General features: G+C 38.2%; 1 protein-coding gene and 2 pseudogenes across 3 annotated transcripts; 1 reads left to right on the top strand and 2 right to left on the bottom strand.

Annotated features, from left to right (window-relative positions):
* The first annotated feature begins 15 nt into the window (after positions 1-15).
* Positions 16-7,183, top strand: LOC120214245 (topless-related protein 1-like). Of its 3 annotated transcripts, XR_005524845.1 has the most exons (27): positions 16-117; positions 463-603; positions 726-905; positions 994-1,107; positions 1,200-1,358; positions 1,651-1,825; positions 1,905-2,028; positions 2,176-2,285; positions 2,391-2,556; positions 2,658-2,767; positions 2,857-2,926; positions 3,011-3,084; positions 3,185-3,280; positions 3,364-3,459; positions 3,711-3,838; positions 3,957-4,191; positions 4,270-4,428; positions 4,523-4,621; positions 4,730-4,879; positions 4,988-5,098; positions 5,212-5,391; positions 5,518-5,646; positions 5,727-5,822; positions 6,080-6,268; positions 6,355-6,521; positions 6,666-6,940; positions 7,070-7,183. XR_005524845.1 is itself a non-coding variant. In XM_039212195.1 (26 exons), exons 2-26 carry the CDS (start codon positions 524-526, stop codon positions 6,874-6,876), a joined length of 3,408 nt encoding a protein of 1,135 aa, XP_039068126.1. In that variant the 5' UTR covers positions 16-117; positions 463-523; the 3' UTR covers positions 6,877-7,063. The 3 variants fall into 3 exon arrangements, 2 of the variants coding, with proteins under 2 accessions (XP_039068126.1, XP_039068134.1); XM_039212195.1 differs by lacking the exon at positions 7,070-7,183 and having other exon boundaries at positions 6,666-7,063; XM_039212203.1 differs by lacking the exon at positions 7,070-7,183 and having other exon boundaries at positions 3,957-4,195; positions 4,274-4,428; positions 6,666-7,063.
* A 164-nt stretch (positions 7,184-7,347) lies between these two features.
* On the bottom strand, positions 7,348-7,964 carry LOC120214262 (annotated as a pseudogene).
* A 358-nt stretch (positions 7,965-8,322) lies between these two features.
* Positions 8,323-18,348, bottom strand: LOC120214234 (annotated as a pseudogene).
* Positions 18,349-18,490: the final 142 nt, after the last annotated feature.

Below are 18,490 nucleotides of genomic sequence, written 5' to 3'. Positions count from 1 at the left end.
TTTTTCCTTAATTATTTTCTTAATTTTGTGAGGTTTTTTCTTCCTTTTTTTTTTAAAAGTTTTATCTTGGAAATCTGTTTGTTTTATCTATACATGTCTGAAAATCGATCTCAGATGGTAAGTTTCTAACAAATCTGTTTACTTTTGTTTATGTTTTTTGTGTTTAAAAGATTCCGTTTTTTTTAATATGTACCTTTTCTCTTTCTTCTTTTTGCTTTTTCCATGTCTTTTTCTTTCTGCTTTGTTTTCCATTTGTTGCAAAATTGCATCTTGGATTTCTAAATGGTATAAAGTTGGTTTTTTTTAACGATGAAAAGCCCTAATTTACCCTCTTTTCCCTCTTCTTCATTATGTTCCGGTTGAAGATGGTTTAACGATCTTTTTAGGTTTTATTTGGGGTTTTATTGTATTTTGAGCTGAATTTATCTTCATTTCCTGATTGGTTTGGTATTTTTCTTGCAGATCTAGTGTTTATTTTAAGATATTTTGAATTTCGTCTGGGAACCGAAGTAGGCCGGATACGATGTCGTCTCTAAGTAGAGAGCTAGTGTTCTTGATCTTACAGTTTCTGGATGAAGAAAAGTTTAAAGAAACTGTTCACAAGTAAGATTTTGTTTTAGTGAAGTGCGATTTGAGTTTGATTAGTAGTTGTTGTTAGCTGATAATTTCGAAATGTGTCAATTTTTCTGCTTGATAATGGCCATTATTTACTTGAATTTAAACAGGCTTGAACAGGAATCCGGGTTTTTCTTTAATATGAAACATTTTGAGGATGAAGTTCATAATGGAAATTGGGATGAGGTTGAGAAATATCTGTCTGGTTTCACCAAGGTTGATGATAATCGATATTCGATGAAAATCTTTTTCGAGATCAGGAAGCAGAAGTATCTTGAGGCATTGGATAAGTAAGCTTTTGCATTCTTCGATTCCGGTTTGTTCTATTAATGGTTGGAAGTTTAGGGCTTTGATTTCAAATGTTCAAATTTGATTTAGGCATGACCGGTCGAAGGCCGTGGAGATATTAGTGAATGATTTGAAAGTTTTTGCTACATTCAATGAGGAACTTTTTAAGGAAATCACTCAGCTTTTGACATTGGAGAATTTCAGGTATGCAGCTTGTGTTTATGTGTAAATGTCTTGATAAAAAAATATAATAAATGACAGCAAGAGTACTGAGGAATGCATAACTTTCGTAACAGAGAGAACGAACAGTTGTCGAAGTATGGAGATACGAAATCTGCTAGAGCAATCATGTTAGTTGAACTCAAGAAGCTTATTGAAGCAAATCCTTTATTACGAGATAAATTGCAGTTCCCTAACCTTAAAAATTCGAGGTTACGCACCCTCATTAACCAGAGGTAATCTTCTTAAATCATTAGATTATCATCATCAATGTATTAGCTGCTTTGAAGACATTGGGGTTGGGTGGGGGCAGGTTCTAGTTTTCTGGTTAACATTTTATTTATGCAATGGACTTGCACTAATATGGAATGACATTCAGGGTATATATTTTATTGCCTCACTTTTTCAATTAAGTCAAAGAATAAGGCATGGCATTTATCTCGAGTTCTTACTAGCGCTGTTGCTAATGAGCCGGAGTTGTATTAGTTGTGTCCTTTGAGAGGAAACTGATTTCTCTTGTGATTACAGCTTGAATTGGCAGCATCAGCTTTGTAAAAACCCAAGGTCAAATCCAGATATAAAAACTCTCTTTGTGGATCACTCGTGTGGACAGCCAAATGGTGCACGAGCACCATCACCTGCAAACAATCCACTTGGATCCTTACAGAAAGCTGGAGGTTTTCCTCCCCTAGGGGCCCATGGGGTGGGTTTCAAGCTCGACAGAACTTTTTTTTGATAGACTTTATTATCCTGTTCTTAATGTCCTCGGTTTACGTCTTCAGCCTTTTCAACCTACGCCTGCACAAGTTCCGGCTCCCCTTGCAGGTTGGATGTCAAATCCTTCAACTGTAACTCATCCAGCTGTTTCTGGTGGAGCAATTGGTCTTGGCCCTTCTTCAATACCAGGTAGTTATTTCTTCCTCTTTATTTATTAATGTATTTCATTTTTTTCTTCTGTAATCACTTCCTCTCTAGGTTTTGGTTTTAGCATAATGACGATATTGTTCCTTCTAGTTCTTTTTTGTTTTAACATGTTGCATTATTGACTTATAGCTGCACTGAAGCATCCAAGGACTCCTCCAACAAATCCATCTGTAGACTACCCATCTGGGGACTCTGATCATGTTGCCAAAAGGACTAGGCCCATGGGGATATCTGATGAAGTACTGCAGTTTTATTTTAATCGACTTATTTGATATCTAATTCAGGTGTGATTGCGTTTCTTTCTGCCTAAGGTTATTTTACTAATCTTTGCTCGCTTTGTGCAGGTAAATCTTCCTGTCAATGTGTTGCCAGTACCATTTCAGGGCCATGGTCACAGTCAGGCTTTCAGTGCACCCGATGATCTGCCGAGGGCTGTCGCAAGAGTTCTCAACCAGGGTTCATCTCCTATGAGCATGGATTTCCATCCTGCTCAACAGACTCTACTTCTAGGTATGCTATACCTATACCTTGTTTTATAATAGTTGCACGTGGTTTTCCATTTTGTCCAGCTGGTGATTCTATCTTCACATATTCCGAATTTGATGAATCAGTTGGTACCAACATTGGAGACATAGCATTGTGGGAAGTTGGCTCTCGGGAGCAGCTGGTTTCCAAAAACTTTAAAGTTTGGGATGTTAGTGCTTGTTCGATGCCACTTCAGGTTTTTGCCGTATACTGTTTAGCATACAGTACCCATTAGCACCTTCTTTATTCAGACATGCTAAACGGAATTTATGTACTTGAATCCAGGCTGCTCTAGTCAAAGATCCTGCTGTCTCTGTAAACCGTGTAATTTGGAGCCCTGACGGTTCTTTATTTGGTGAGAATAAACCTATGCATATATTTGTAGTAGTAGTAGTGAAGTGGGAACGTTGATTGATATGTCATTCTGTTCCGAAAACAGGAGTTGCTTATTCAAGGCACATTGTGCAAATATATTCTTATCATGGTGGCGAGGAGGTTCGACAGCATCTCGAGGTATATATTGTAGTTAATTTCATTGGGTGGTGTGTGTTTTTTCCTCTAATCCTCTTGCTGATTTTTGCCTGACTGAAATCGCATTGAAAATTCCACCTAGATTGATGCTCATACTGGTGGTGTAAATGATATTGCATTCTCTCATCCAAATAAGCAACTTTGTGTAATAACGTGCGGTGATGACAAGACAATTAAGGTTCGTTTTGTCGTTTTACTTGGTTGGTTATTAGTTTACAAGAAAAAATTGCTTGTCCTCACTAATTTCATGACTTGATTTAGGTGTGGGATGCTACTAATGGTACAAAGCAGTACACCTTTGAAGGCCACGAGGCTCCTGTTTATTCTATCTGCCCTCACTATAAAGAGAACATTCAGGTAAGGATATTTCTTTATTGCTGTAGGTGTCTTGCACTCTTCACTGTACTATGGCCATATGTTATTTGGACTTGAGTGTGAGTGTCAAATACAGATATGTATCTGACACGAGTATGGTCATTTGTAATTGTTTCTGTGTTTTTTTGTGTATTTGGAGGATCCTTGGAGGCCATATCTCCATATCCTATGTGCATGTGCCCACATCTATTATTTTTCCTGGTGTGCTTACTTTCCGACTTTTTCTGCCTCAGTTTATCTTTTCAACTGCCGTAGATGGAAAGATAAAGGCATGGTTGTATGATAATATGGGTTCACGGGTTGACTATGAAGCTCCTGGTTGTTGGTGCACAACCATGGCGTACAGTGCTGATGGTACAAGGTTAGTTTACTTGTACTATATCTCGTATTTATGTTCTGTTAGTTGTCGAGAATTTTCGGGATAGTGTTTTGCCTCAATTTTCTGCTGACCTTTCTCGAATTGATGGCTGGTGTTGTAGGCTGTTTTCTTGTGGCACCAGTAAAGATGGGAAGTCATTTATCGTAGAATGGAATGAAAGTGAAGGGGCTGTGAAGCGAACCTATCAAGGGTTCCGCAAACGTTCTTTAGGTGTTGTGCAGTTTGACACAACCAAGAACAGATACTTGGCTGCTGGTGATGATTTCTCAATCAAATTCTGGGATATGGACAACGTTCAACCTTTGACCAGTTTCGATGCTGAAGGAGGACTTCCGGCAAGTCCATTATGTTCAATTAAGTTTCTTACCATTTCTAAGATAGGGCTGCTTACATTTTTCTTTCCTAATTTTTAGGCAAGCCCACGTATCCGCTTTAACAAGGATGGCTCTCTCTTGGCTGTTTCCACCAATGATAATGGGCTTAAGATTTTGGCAAATATAGATGGTATGCGATTGTTGTGCACTTTGGAGAATCTTTCTTATGATGCCTCAAGAACAACTGAAGCCCCAAAGGTAGTATCATTACCTCATTTAATTCCTTTAGCACGTTGCTATACTGGTTTTGTTTGTTAATATAATCTTTGCTCATAATTGTTGTTTTCTTCAGCCTATGATAAATCCAATCTCAGCCGCCGCTGCAGCTGCAGCTGCTAGTAGTGCTGGACTTGCAGAGAGAAGTGCCTCTGTGACTGCTATTGCTGGAATGGTCTGTTTGATAGTGTTCGTTTTGTTGTTATGATTATGTAATCGTCGTTTATTGGTTTAGAAGTGGACATGCATGAATTTTATGGTTCGTGTGTTATGTCCTTTTCAGAATGGGGGGGATGCCCGGAATATGGCGGATGTAAAACCCAGAATAACAGAAGAATCCAGTGATAAATCAAAGATTTGGAAGCTCACTGAAATCAATGAACCGTCTCAGTGTCGATCCTTGAGGCTTCCCGAAAACTTGAGGGTGACCAAGGTATAAAAAGTTTCACATACCTTTACGATTCATGGATTTTCTATATGCCGTTCCCATTGTTTCTTCTATTTATGCTCTATATTATCACCTTTCCCATGATTATTGCAGATATCGAGGTTAATCTTCACAAATTCAGGTAATGCTATTTTGGCATTGGCATCAAATGCTATTCACTTGCTGTGGAAGTGGCAGCGAAGTGATCGTAACTCGAATGGCAAGGTACAAGGACAGTGAAATGATTTCTACTCATCATTTGGGAACGTTTTATGTAATAAAAGAATACTTTTAAATGACATGTTCCACAATTTTATATTTGTTGCATCGTTGTGTAGGCAACTGCAAGCGTGTCCCCTCAGTTGTGGCAACCATCAAGTGGGATTCTTATGACCAATGATGTCGCCGATACAAATCCGGAAGAGGCTGTACCGTGTTTTGCTTTATCGAAAAATGATTCTTATGTAATGTCAGCATCTGGAGGAAAGATCTCCTTGTTTAATATGATGACGTTTAAGGTAACTCATTAATGATGGAATAACTATTCTTTTTCGATTTTTATGTCCCATCTGTCTCCCCTCCATTTGTCGATGATTTGTATATATAAGCCCTAGGCATCGATGATTTTTGCGGATGCCTTGCAGACAATGGCAACTTTCATGCCACCGCCACCAGCGGCAACTTCTCTTGCATTCCACCCTCAAGACAATAATATTATTGCTATAGGCATGGATGATTCGACAATTCAGATATATAATGTCCGTGTGGACGAGGTATGATACATATTGAGAATCATACATATAACTCGTATTCTGAAGACATAGCACTCTTATTTACAAGTTTAATCTTCCAGGTGAAGAGTAAACTTAAAGGCCACTCCAAACGAATAACCGGCCTTGCCTTTTCACATGTACTGAATGTGCTCGTCTCATCGGGAGCCGATTCTCAGGTATTCCTTTTTCTAGAATAAGCTTCATCTGAGATTTGGTCTGCTCCATAGTGACTCGGTCATTGTCCAATGGTGCAAATAGTTTGGAAAATATCTTAGCTTTTATAAATAATCCCTTGATAAGAAAACAAAGTATTTGTTGCTGCTGCTGGATTTCGTAGCTAATCAACAAGTCAATCTCGGAAGTTAAAAGCATTCTCATCAACGAAAAAAATGTTGTTTTCGGTTCATTGATCATATTACTGTTCTTTCTCCAGCTTTGCGTGTGGAACACCGATGGATGGGAAAAGCAGAAGAGTAGATTCTTGCAGGTTGCGGCGGGGAGGACACCAACAGCACTGTCGGACACACGTGTACAATTCCATCAGGACCAGATATATTTCCTTGTCGTACACGAGACTCAGCTTGCCATATACGAAACAACAAAGCTAGACTGCGTGAAGCAGGTATTGCTTAATCGTTGTTTGATTTGTTACGAAATAACATTATCTTGTGATGTACCTACTTCTAATGTTGATTTTCTCTTCTTTAGTGGACCCCACGTGATTCTGCTGCTCCGATCACGCATGCGACGTTCTCTTGCGATAGTCAGCTAGTATATGCCAGCTTTTCGGATGCTTCCATTTGTGTGTTTAATGCTGCAAACCTCAGGTTGCGCTGTCGTATAAATCCTACCGCATATCTTCCGGCTAGTGTCAGGTATTTTCCCAGATCTTTTCAACTTGATTATCGACTTTGTATGGCTAAGATTGTGTCTTGTAACTAGGGTTCGAACCCAAATTCTAGTTACAATATAGTTTTAACCATTTGTATTCAAAATCAACCTTTCCCTCTATGTTGCAGCTCCAACGTTCACCCGCTTGTAATTGCCGCACATCCGTCCGATCCGAAAGAATTCGCATTGGGACTATCGGATGGTGGGGTTCATGTATTTGAGCCCCTCGAATCCGAAAACAAATGGGGTGTGCCTCCACCGGTTGAAAATGGCTCAGCCAGCAGTATGGCAGCAACACCATCAGTTGGAGCACCAGGATCAGAACAAGCCCAGAGATGATAAAATGGCCTAACAGAGCACAATTTCTTTTATATGCTCGGTTTGGATTCCCTCCCTAATTTAGGTATGCTTGTTACAACATCAAGATAAACCCCCTCTTCCGTTTGTCCAGTCGCTCGACCGATCAGAAGGCAGCAGTGTCTGATCGGATTTTATTTAACCAATCTTTTATTTTTCCTTCTAAAATTTGCAGCTTGACAATCAAAGATATGCGATCCGAGAACAAACATCCCAAGATGTAAATTTTAACATATTTTGTGATATACAATATCTAAGGCAAATGGACCAAAGTTACCTTGATTCAGCAAGTCAAAATATGAAATATCAAGCATTCTTGTAAACAAATTTGTTCGTGAATATAAATGAATAATATTCACTTGAAAACGAGATCAAATTGCATGCATTGTTACACCATAAATTCTCAAAATTTATGATTAAAAACACTAAAATCATCCAAAGAAGGTGCATATTTTCTTGTCTACACACTCAATTAGGCAACTTCCCTGACAAGAAAACAGCAAATTTGTTGATATCAGAGTACTTCAAATCAATAGCATTTTTCTTTAAGAATTCTTCGATCAATTTCTTATCACGTTCAGGCTCTTTACTCTCGCATTCAATCTCATAATTAACCCCAAAATCATAAACAGATTCATCGAGCTCCAATTTCAGGCCTTTCCAATCATAAACCCCTCTAGCATTCTTAAACCCTCCCAAGCAAATCAACTCATTAACCCCAAAGTCATCTCTCACCCTTTGCATGATCCGGGAATCGTTTCTCAACTCCAGCAGGCCACTCGGGTCAGTTAAGTAGGAGCGGGCGAGCGATGGGTCGATGGGTTCTTCCTGTTCTTCGACTCGGCTAATGCCTTGGGAGAGTTTGAGCTTGGATTTGAGTGAGAGGACGGAACGGGAGTTGAGGTTGTAGAAGCGGAGGCGAATGGCGGAGTTGGCAGCGGCGAGGGCCGAGGTTGGGGTGTCGAAGATGTTTTCTTGGATGAGAGTCTCGGTGAGGTACGTGGAGAGGAGATTGGAGAGCTTTTGGTGGGATTCTGGGTTGGGAGACGGAGTTTCACTTCGACTTCCATTTGAGCCTGAGGTTCGAAATTGGGGGTAAGCTGTGTTCTTTTAGGAATTTGGGGTTTAGGGTTTGTTTTGATCCATGTCGGGAACAACCTTTTCAACATTGTTTGATGAATCGAGTCGTTTTCGCGGCTCAACCTCATGATTAGTGGATAAGATGTTAACGATCAAACGGTATATAAGGCCAGACATACAAAGGGTTAATTTACATAAATGATACCATTATTTTTATCATTTAAGGAAATAGTAGTCAAAATTAAATTATAAAAGAATAAAAGTATAAGGTATAGGACTCTGTAGCACAAAGTTATAGTCCTTCAAAATTTTACAATATAATTATAAACTACTTGCCGAACGCCGCTTTTTATCATAAAACAAAATCTTTAAACAAAGAAGCAATTTACAGAAGATTATTTAGCTACACTACATTACAAGCTGATCTGCAGATAAACATAGGAACTAAAGCCAGCTTTACACCGAAATATATCAGTCAGCACCATTACCTTTCAACATTTTCCTCGTAACAAGATTAACATGTTCATATAACTGAAGCACAGATTGATTGTATAACGCTGCATTTACTCCATTCGTAAACTGCTTCCTGTTTCTCCTTCGTTTCGTTACCACCGTAAACCCTTCGCCATCCTGCCATTTCTTTTCGTTTACATCTGATGTTCTTGGTTGCTCACAGCCGCTGGATTGAGTTTTCATTATGGCATCCAAAGAAGATTCCGAATTTTTGAGCTTTTTGTTGGTTACCGCAGGGTCGCTTGTGGGTACAAACTCAGGTGCATAAGGGTTCATAACTCTCAGGGGTCTGTTTGTTTCGAGTTAGGAGTTTGGTATCTCAGAAAGCAACGTTTCATGCTGTAAGGATGAGTGTTTTTGTGATATAACAGCGATCGGGGACCACAATGAACTCGAGCTGCAACGGGAGGTTCAACTGGCTCAGAAAGCCGCATAGCTTGACTGGCTGTTACATCATAAACACTTGTGAAAGCAACTAAATTTATTTGGTGGTTCATGTAGAGTGCTCCGGGATTGAATGGTTCCGCAAATACTGATAGCTTACTCCCCCTTGGAACTTCAGTTTCATCATTGTCATAATCTGCAAAGTTATCAACAACAGAGATATTGTTCCCGTCCTCCATGTTTGCAGGCTCGAAAGAAAGCTTATCAAGTTCGATAGCAGCTTCTTCTGATCGAGTTTCACTATCACGAGTTCCTTCAGTTTCATCAGCTTCATTATCTGCAACATTATCAACAATGTTTCGATCCTCCAAGTATGCAGTCTCAGAAGAAACCTTATCAAGTTCGGAAGCAGATGTTTCCAATCGATTTTCGCTATCACGAGTTTCATCAGTTTCATCATCATCGTCTGCAACATTATCTACAACAGAGATATTGGTGCACATCTTCTGTTCAGTGTTACTCTCATTTTGTGCTTCTACCTTCTCCTGTAATGGCTTTAGAACTGTCCCTGGGGGTGCTACAGCTACTTCTTTGTAAGAAAGAGATTTTGAGTCTACGACAAGGAGACTTTTGGATACAGATGCTCGTAAACTAACTGAATTCCGACCAGGGCTCGAGTTACGGGGCATGGATTGCTTCACAGGCACCACCTCCTTTACAATGTTTTTAGAGGCAGTTTTTCTCACAGGTGAAATACTTTCTAGCCTCAAGCAGCACTCTCTAACGTTTGCATATCCATTCACCTTTAGATTTGCAAGTGCGGTTCTCCTCCTTCCGGACTTCCTTCTGACGGCATTTCCTGACCGCCCTTTCAAATTGGCTTCTTGCCACCCTTCATCGGAAGTTGTCTCTTCAACGGCTTCACTTGTTACTGTTGGCTCAATTCGAGTAACATCATTAGTTTTCTCTGGTTCTTCGAGACAAATAGAAGCCTCCATTCCTATTTCATTAATATCTGCAGTATCTGTTACTAAATTGTGATGTGTATCACGAGTTTTATCACTATTAGGAATCACCTGCCAAGGTTTTAGAAAATGTCATTAAATGTTGATCGGGATAAACAAGGATAAGATAGAAATTTCTGATCTACATGGCCGGAGACGTCCAGTACCTTGGTACGCAGCAGCTTCCTCTGTACATTAGTTCCTTTAGAATCATGATCGTGACTAATGTAATCGAGGAGATCCGACACACTGCAACAAATGGTCACAGATTTTGTTGCTGCATGAAATGATAAAACTGAATAACTAGTAATCAAGGGATACCGTATCAGTACCTAAGATGACCTTTGCTTGCAATGGATGCATCCGGCTTTCGAGTTCCATTTTGGGCTGCTTCTTGTTGTTCTAAAGCCTTTGATTCAAAGTATTCAATCCAAGAAACGGAGTCCTGCAATTTAACAATGTTAATCAGCCGATAATGGTTAACTTCAATCTTTTCGGTTTCTGATCTCAATAAACCCCGTGTCTAACAGAGTTATTTACCTGCGTACGAAGGTCATGTTGTCCGAGTTTTGCTCGAAGTATCTTGTATGTAGTTTGCTCATGTTGCACGCATAAATAATATGCATCCATCAATGAAAGAGCAATAGCAATGGCATGATAGCTTGCAGCCGTCTTTCGCGGGAGGAAACCAAATAAAATGATCAGGCAATGAGAAATTTGGGCACATATGAACATATGCATACAGTTAGAGAGAAGAGAGAGACCTGTATGTGATCTGCTCCTAGTAGTCTCTGGTTGCATTTAAGAGCTTCATGTAGATATCTGAGCGCGACATGAACATTTCCCATGCCTTCTTCGATCATAGCCACATTTATATAGGTCGCGGCGGTGTTCGGGTGAAACAATCCACAAGTAAAATGAAGAAGGAATAAAGAGCGGTTTACATATCTGCGAAAATGGAAAAACGAAGGAATAACACAAGCTCCAAAGTGTATGGTATTCGAGTATATAGAGTGAACCATCATCGAACAAAGAAGGGACTCGAGACGAAAACCCGAAGCATCAGTCTTACAAGTGCAAGATTACAGCTAAGAGGTATAGAATGAAAGCACAAATATTAGGCAGATTGAATGCAAAGGTAAACCACAATAACCCCCGACTCACCTCAAAGCCATTTCAAAGTGTTGAAGCTGATAATAATATACAGCAAGATCCCCATAGCTTTTCACCGTATCCGGATGATCAAGACCGAGCTCTCTCTCATTAATATCCAAAGCTTTCTGTTGATATATAGTTGCCTAAACAAGAAGAAATAAGTTAGATTAGATCGAATCATAAGTGGTTTAGATTGAATTTCATTCATCTGACTGCAATAATTGCTAAAGGACTAAGAATGTTAGGTTACCTGATTGAAATCACCAGCATGGTAGAGAACCACAGCAAGAAGACTGTAGGAACTTGCGGTAATTCGATGGTACGGTCCACATACAGTTATCATCTTTGCCAATGCCTTCAAAAGCAAGTAACACATAATATGAGACCTAATGGAAGTCCTATAACGAAAATAAAACTTATCTAATTTATTATAGGACTAGTATCACAGTTGAAGACGATATATGAATGTGAATGCGGACTATAATATAAACGGCGAATACCTTTTTCCCGTAATTAACTGCATCTTCTACTTTTCCTTTGTCAAGTGCTGTCTTGGATAATTCTAACAGTGTTCTGCCATCAGCAGAAGAGCATACTGCATGCTGCAACACAAACATCGTTATGTTAACTCCATAACAAGCTGGATCAATCGGATAATAACGATTTTAGAATGAAAAAATATCGCAACTGAGATGTCCACCTTACAAACAGGAAACATGCTAATAACATCACAACTTCTGAAGGGTTCTTTGCATTGCATGTCATAATCTCTAGGAACCAACTCTAGCCCAATCTGGAGAAAGAAAATATCAGTAAAACTCAGCATCTGATGCACTTAGCAGCTGAAGCAGTCGACAACAGATAGTACCTTATGGCAAAGTTCCCGAAGAACGGATAGTTTTCGCAACTGCTGGAATTTGTCTCCCAGTTTCCAGCCAAATTTTGCAGAAAGAAACTTTCTTAACCACCTTAGTTTTAGCAAATAGTCATCGTTTTCATTTCGAGCATCATCTTCCACTCCATTATTTCCAAGTAAAAAATTTAGGGATGAAGCTATAGCCACAGCCAAGTACTCAAATTTGTCAACAGAAGCAATGACGGCTTTGACTACATGCTTGAAAGCTCGAGTAACCATCTCATGGATGCAGAGTGATTGTATATGAGGCAGCTTCTCAGCAAGTCCAACCTGACTTGTACAATAGTATCAGAGCCAACAAACAAGAAACAGTATTTTTTGGTGTGTGCTTTTCATAATTTTCCAATAAGCATTCATTCAAGAAGAAAACTAATCACTTGCACAAAAGGATCCAAGAGAACCGATTTCAAAGAGAGATTCCTCACCACATGACCCAAAGAGCGCATCTGTAGTCCCCTTAAGTGCATAAAGTCAGTTAGTGTACGACCATCAACCGGTGATAGCTCAAGCGATCCGAAGTCTTTTACCTGATAAATTATTGAGTTGTCTCATGATCTCTGCATAAAACTTTTAAAAAAATGTTTTGAAAGACAATGGTTGGGAATTTGAATTGTACCAGCTTTGGTAAAGCAATGTCATCGTAATACTCATAAGCCATCTTCATAAGCTCATCGACTGACTGTTACAGAAAGCAAGCTTAAAAGTGTGAGCTCATAGTATAAAAATATAACAAATCAATGCGAAGCTTTAAGCAAAAACTAACAAGTAAATGTAGGAGAAATGAAAGAGTGATCAGGAAACCTTTACGTGAAGACCGGTTCCGCTTTCTTCGAGACGCGAGAAGGCTTCTTCAGAAATCAGGTTCTTCAAAATTCCATCTCATTGTTGTACTCACCAATGCTTTGATGTCCTTGATTATAATTCACATTCATACTGCATGGTTCAGAATCGTTTTCTTCCTTGTCAACTTTGCTATTGATTTGCATTTTATCCCTTTTCTTTAGACATTTAAATTGCTTTCCAAGACCTTTGACAGCCGGTTCGGCCTCACAATCAAGACCAGGTCCATTCGACATTGTTTCTGTTGAACTTTCCTGCTTTTGTAGATATTGCACCCAACAAGAACCCAGTTCCAGTCTAATAGACCTTTCGGGAGCAACCAGGTTCTCTTCTAATTTGGTCAGGCTCTCTTTAACTACTTGCTCAACAAGGCATCAAGAAGCTTCAGAATCATCGAAGTTGAGTTGCTGTGACTGTCCTCCACTTGATTCTCTAGTGCCGGAATTGTGAAGTAGAACCCTTAGGCTGAAATGAGTTCAACACCCCATCGTTACATAGAGAATGATATATCGGTTTCAGGTAAAACATAGCTAGGCTGAAATAAGTTCAACACCCCATCGTTACATAGAGAATGATATATCGGTTTCAGGTAAAACATAGCACGTCATCGGAAATTAGCAAATCCTACGACAGGAACCGACTTGCATGTATCTGCTATATGCATGAAAGAGAAATAAGAGCGTCAGCTAATGATCCGGACCTGTTAATATTAAGAGCATTTGCTCCTCCATCTGGTTGATCATCAATTTCAATATCCTCAGCACCATGCATTTCCTTCTTCACATCTCCAACAACTTTCACAACCGCAATGTATCCGCAATGTCTAACAATGACAGTGCCCAAGGAGGAATTGTCCTGTAAGATGGTTACGGTTTCGCTTAGTGAAAACAACGATTTAAATTTGAAAAAAGGCTTTTTGAGTGAAACTTCTACACTTGTGCATAATCTTAGAATATACACGCCTGAGTAGAGACGGAGATTTTGACTTACATGAAAAACTACACTCTCATCTGCTATTATCCCTTCAAATAAGTTCCTTTGAGCAGTTTCATTAGCAGTCATGCCAGATGAATGATGGCCAGAAACCTTTACATTAGGCTTGAGACTCGCATCTGCCGATTCTTGTTTTACTGTAATTGACAAGTCACCTATGCGGTCCTCATGAAGGACCGAGTCACGATGGCTATTTACAGTACCGTTGGCAATTAACCTGGAATTCATTACATGTTGTATTGCAGCAACGGCTTTAAAAATCGAGACACCAATAAATCGGTTATGGAGCAAAAATGCCTTGCGATCTCGGATCGTCCTCTCCTCTTCAGTTTTGCAAGGAAGACTAGCCAATATTGCAAAATATGTAGCCCACGGCCAAAGATCATACTCACCACTTCTTCCTTGGCCTCCACCATTACCACCCCATTGTTCGTCTTCCAATGGGAAAGAGAGAAAGCTCGATGGAGACTCAGCAACAGGGGGAGGAACAACCCATGTATTCAACCGAAATCCATACGGAAGATTACTGAACTGGATCGGGAAAAAAAGTGTAGTGATGTCATGATTGGTAAGGTGAAACAACTCTATATGCAAATAACGAAAAAGTCACCTTGTTTCGTTCTACGAAAGCCTTCATAAGGGAATCATATGCCTGCAGCAAGCACAACAGAGATGCAATCAAAATTGACCAAATAAATTAATTAACAAAACGAATGAAGTATAAATGAGAGTACTCACATTGGCAAAGGCTTGGCTTAGATTTTGCAGAAGATCTAACAAAGAGGGACTCTGGTATCGTCTTCCCATTGCAGATTCTTATCTGCACACGCATCACATGTAAAAACATCGAATAAGCAAAACCGACAGAGTATCGAAACGAAAATCCAGTTAATATTAAAAAAACCTACAATGTCAAGTATCATCATTCAACTGGCTTGATAACCATCATTGTATTAATGGTTTAAGAGGTCAAAACAACATACAAACAACTAGTTTCTATTAACAAAAAGACAGAGAAAAGAGAATTTTCACCATTAAAGTGCAATGCCACCACATCATAATGATCGTGAGAAGTAGAAAACATGAAGTAATAGCATATGTAAATAACCTTTAGGAGGGTTTATTAATATGTAAAGTGAGATTATACCTGCATTACAAAATGGTCACCTTCATGTCTTTTTTCTTCATCCTTGGGCTCACATCTCCTAACATCTGCAAAACCTATACTTAGTAAAATAACAATCTAACAGAAAGTAGTTTACTACCATAATTGCAAATAATACACATCTAAATAACAATCGTAATAATTAATCATTATAAAGTACAACCACACATGGTAGGACTTAAGCCTTGTACAAATATGCATGGTGGGACTCAAACTTCGAACATCAAGAGTCCAAGACTTGAACCTTGCCATTGAGCCAAGTTACACCTTTTCAATTGCATACAAAATCAATTTTCAACTCAATTTAAGTCGAACAAAAAATTGATAACATCATTAGTTGCTTAGGTTGATATGGATTTTTTCTAAAATAGATTTAAACAACCAGATAACATGTAAATTTATTGTTAATTGGACTGATTGAATAAATTCTCAGGTAACCTTAGTTCTAATATTTTTTTGTTGTTGATATGGGGGCTCTTCAAACCGGATCTCTCCAATGCACTTTCCAAGGGACAATGACGCCAAGGTATCAGCCATATCATTTTCACCTCTTTGGATTGGTCTAAGAACGATCTCCCACTCTCGTCCCAACATCAGCTTAATAGTATCAGCCAACGGAATACATGAATTGTTCGGGGATCCATTCAACAACCGCACAGCCTCCAAACTATCAGATTCAACCTGCACTCTCAATAACCAAGCCTCCGTGCATGCTCCAAAGCGTCATGGATCGCCCCGAGCTCTGTGATTAATCCCAGACAATTCCTAGTCTTCTCGAAAATCCAAAAAAGTTACTCTCCTTGAACGTTCCAAAATACATCTCCTGCAGCAACCGCACGATCACTACTACGGATAGCTACATTGATATTTACCTTCATCCAACCCTCCGGTGGTCTACCCCCAAATACATTTATCTTCTTCATGTTCACCATATTTTCGACAGGATTCTCTCCCCGTCATTATATTCTCCACGAATCTTCTACTACGCACAACATAATTTTCGTGCTCCAAATACTCGCTATTGAAAAGCTTAGATTTCGAGCTTTCTAAAGATTCCAGCATACCACCGAAAACAGTGTGTCCCATTCACTACCAATCTACCATCACTTTAACAAAGGTCTACTAAGTCTAATTGACATTAGGTCTCAAATTCGATTTGGACAATTACTTCTCTTTTTTCATATAAAAAAATATTGTTCTAATAGCAATAACTAGTTTGTCTTATCAATTTGGATATATTAATAACACTATAAAAAAGTAAATTACGAAATTATGTAAAATTAAAGTATGGAGATCAAATCCTTAATTCTAGTATAATAGAGAGACTAAAAATATAATTAGACCCGTTTTCTATCTCGATAAGAAAAAATGGAGACATGTGGCACTTACTGAGAATTGGAGGAGAGAGGTGAGAGAATGAAAAGAAATCATAAAATTCTGATAATTTGGGGGTTGGATGAATGGTAGCCATTTCCATGCTCTCAATAATCGATGCCGTCGCTGATGTTGACCCTTCTCCTCCATCAGACGGCGCAGGAGCAGCGTTGAACTTTCTGGATTTTGAAGACGGGACTGATGACGATGATGATTGTGATTGTGATCGTGATCGGATTCTTTTGGGCTTCGAGAACCTGGTGGTGCACGCTACGATGTCCATGAGTCTCCGCACGTGAGCCACTGCCTGAGCTTCGTCGGTGTAGTCCTCTGCATCAAAGTGGCAGGAACGTAATTTTCGAACAACTTTTGGGCAATATCATAAAACTATTAAGCCGATGTTCTCTCGTGCAAAACGTGTCTTTTTTTCAATAAAACAATTATTATTTAAATTTTAATTGTACGAATTATTATCACTAGTAGTATCTATTCCTTTAATAATAAAAACATTTTTAATTTTAAATTATCATATAAATTCTAATTAAATATATAATTGAGTCAATTGAATCTTTAAACAAAGAGTACACTTTTTTCAATTTTTATTTATCTATAAACTAAATTTAAAATCTTATTTAAAATTTCGTATCACTGAATAAAATAAAACTATTATTTTTATTATAAGGTATCTTTCATAGGTAGTTGTAACGTAAGAAAAACGACAAGTTAGAAAATTATGACTAAAATTTGGTCAGTCTTCTGCATGTGATCCTTGCTGCCTTTTATAATAGTACACCTATTTTAGAAATTCAGTATACATTAAATATATATTATGAGTCAAAAGATGATAAATGATTTTATTTCTTATGACACATCGCCATCTAAATTATTAATTTATTTTCCACCACCCAATTCCTCAGAAGGAAAATATTTCTTTTACTTTTTCTAGTGTGGCTGTTATTAATTTGTTTAATTAAAATATTTTAAAAATCGATAATCAATTGAATTAATATAATAATTCGATTTTTAAAATTAAATCGAAAATATATGGCTGGTTCGAATCCGAGTACGAAAGTTAACCCACCTTGAACCATTTTGAGCAAACATGGTTTCAAAGTAACCACTTCTACTTTGTCATGCAATCTCTTCTCTTTGACCTAACAATTTTATTTAAAAATAAATAATTAAGAAACATTTTATATGTAAAGAAGAAGAAAATAGGAGGGAAAAAAGAACACCTCATGAATTAAATAATAGTTTGTAAGATGACAAGTCTCAACATGTGAAGCCAACAGCCTTCTTACATCAACTATTTTATCAGTTGAAATACCCTTCAACAAAATAAAATAAAACCCCATTATTAATTTATTAACTTAAATAGGGTAAACTACGTATCTAACTATCACTTTAGTTTTGTTTTGTTCACTCAACTATTCTCTTTCAAAATATTACTATTGACAAGATATTCTTTTAATAATTACGTGGAATTATCTTATAGTGATAATTCAGTGAATTAATAAAATGAAATCAAAAGATAACATTAGTGATGATTTCGAAGAAAAAAAGAGTTGGTGTGAACAAAAAGGAACCAAAGTGATTGTTGGGTGACTAAATACGTAGTTTACCCATTTAACCGTTAACGAAACTGGTAATGCGAAGCACCTTGAGTACAACTTGTGAGTCATAGGGTGTAGTGACAGTGATGTCAAGAACACTGGGAACAACTGCAAAAATAAAACAAATTAAAAAATAATGATAATTCCCATTAAGAGGGGGAGGGGAGCTGTCTTCTACCTTTCTCCTCTTTCTTCTTATGCTTCTTCTCTGGTTTTGCTTTGTTTGATTTGCCTTTGCCTGGCTTTGGGGCCATTTGCAGCAACACTCAGAAGCTTCACTGAAGTTTGCAGATGAAAACTTTGTTTACAATTTTCTGAGAAAATCCAAAGAAAATGTGCTTTCTCTTACTGATTTTCTGGGAAAATAATGATGGAAAGCAGGCGAAAGTGAGAAGAAAATGGAAGAGAAAATTCTTGAAGGGCTGAGGAATGATGTCTTTTGAAAATGTTAAGGAGAGACTATATAAGGGTTTTTTTAATGTAACGTTGTGAAGAGTCTTACTTAGACTTCTTTGATTTTTGAAAGGGCTAATCATGAATTCCATCCTTTCATTTTATG

Source organism: Hibiscus syriacus, unplaced genomic scaffold (assembly GCF_006381635.1).
Source record: "Hibiscus syriacus cultivar Baekdansim isolate YM2019G1 unplaced genomic scaffold, ASM638163v2 tig00000758_pilon, whole genome shotgun sequence".
Lineage (NCBI taxonomy): Eukaryota > Viridiplantae > Streptophyta > Magnoliopsida > Malvales > Malvaceae > Hibiscus > Hibiscus syriacus.
Note: the sequence above shows the minus strand (reverse complement) of the source record. Positions and strands in the feature narration are given on the sequence as shown.

Coding starts and splice junctions, on each gene's coding strand:
- LOC120214245 (XM_039212195.1), top strand. CDS start 524: ATGTCGTCTCTAAGTAGAGAGCTAGTGTTCTTGATCTTACAGTTTCTG. Junction 3,460..3,710: donor ACTATAAAGAGAACATTCAG/GTAAGGATATTT, acceptor TTTCTGCCTCAG/TTTATCTTTTCAACTGCCGT. Junction 5,099..5,211: donor ATCGTAACTCGAATGGCAAG/GTACAAGGACAG, acceptor ATCGTTGTGTAG/GCAACTGCAAGCGTGTCCCC.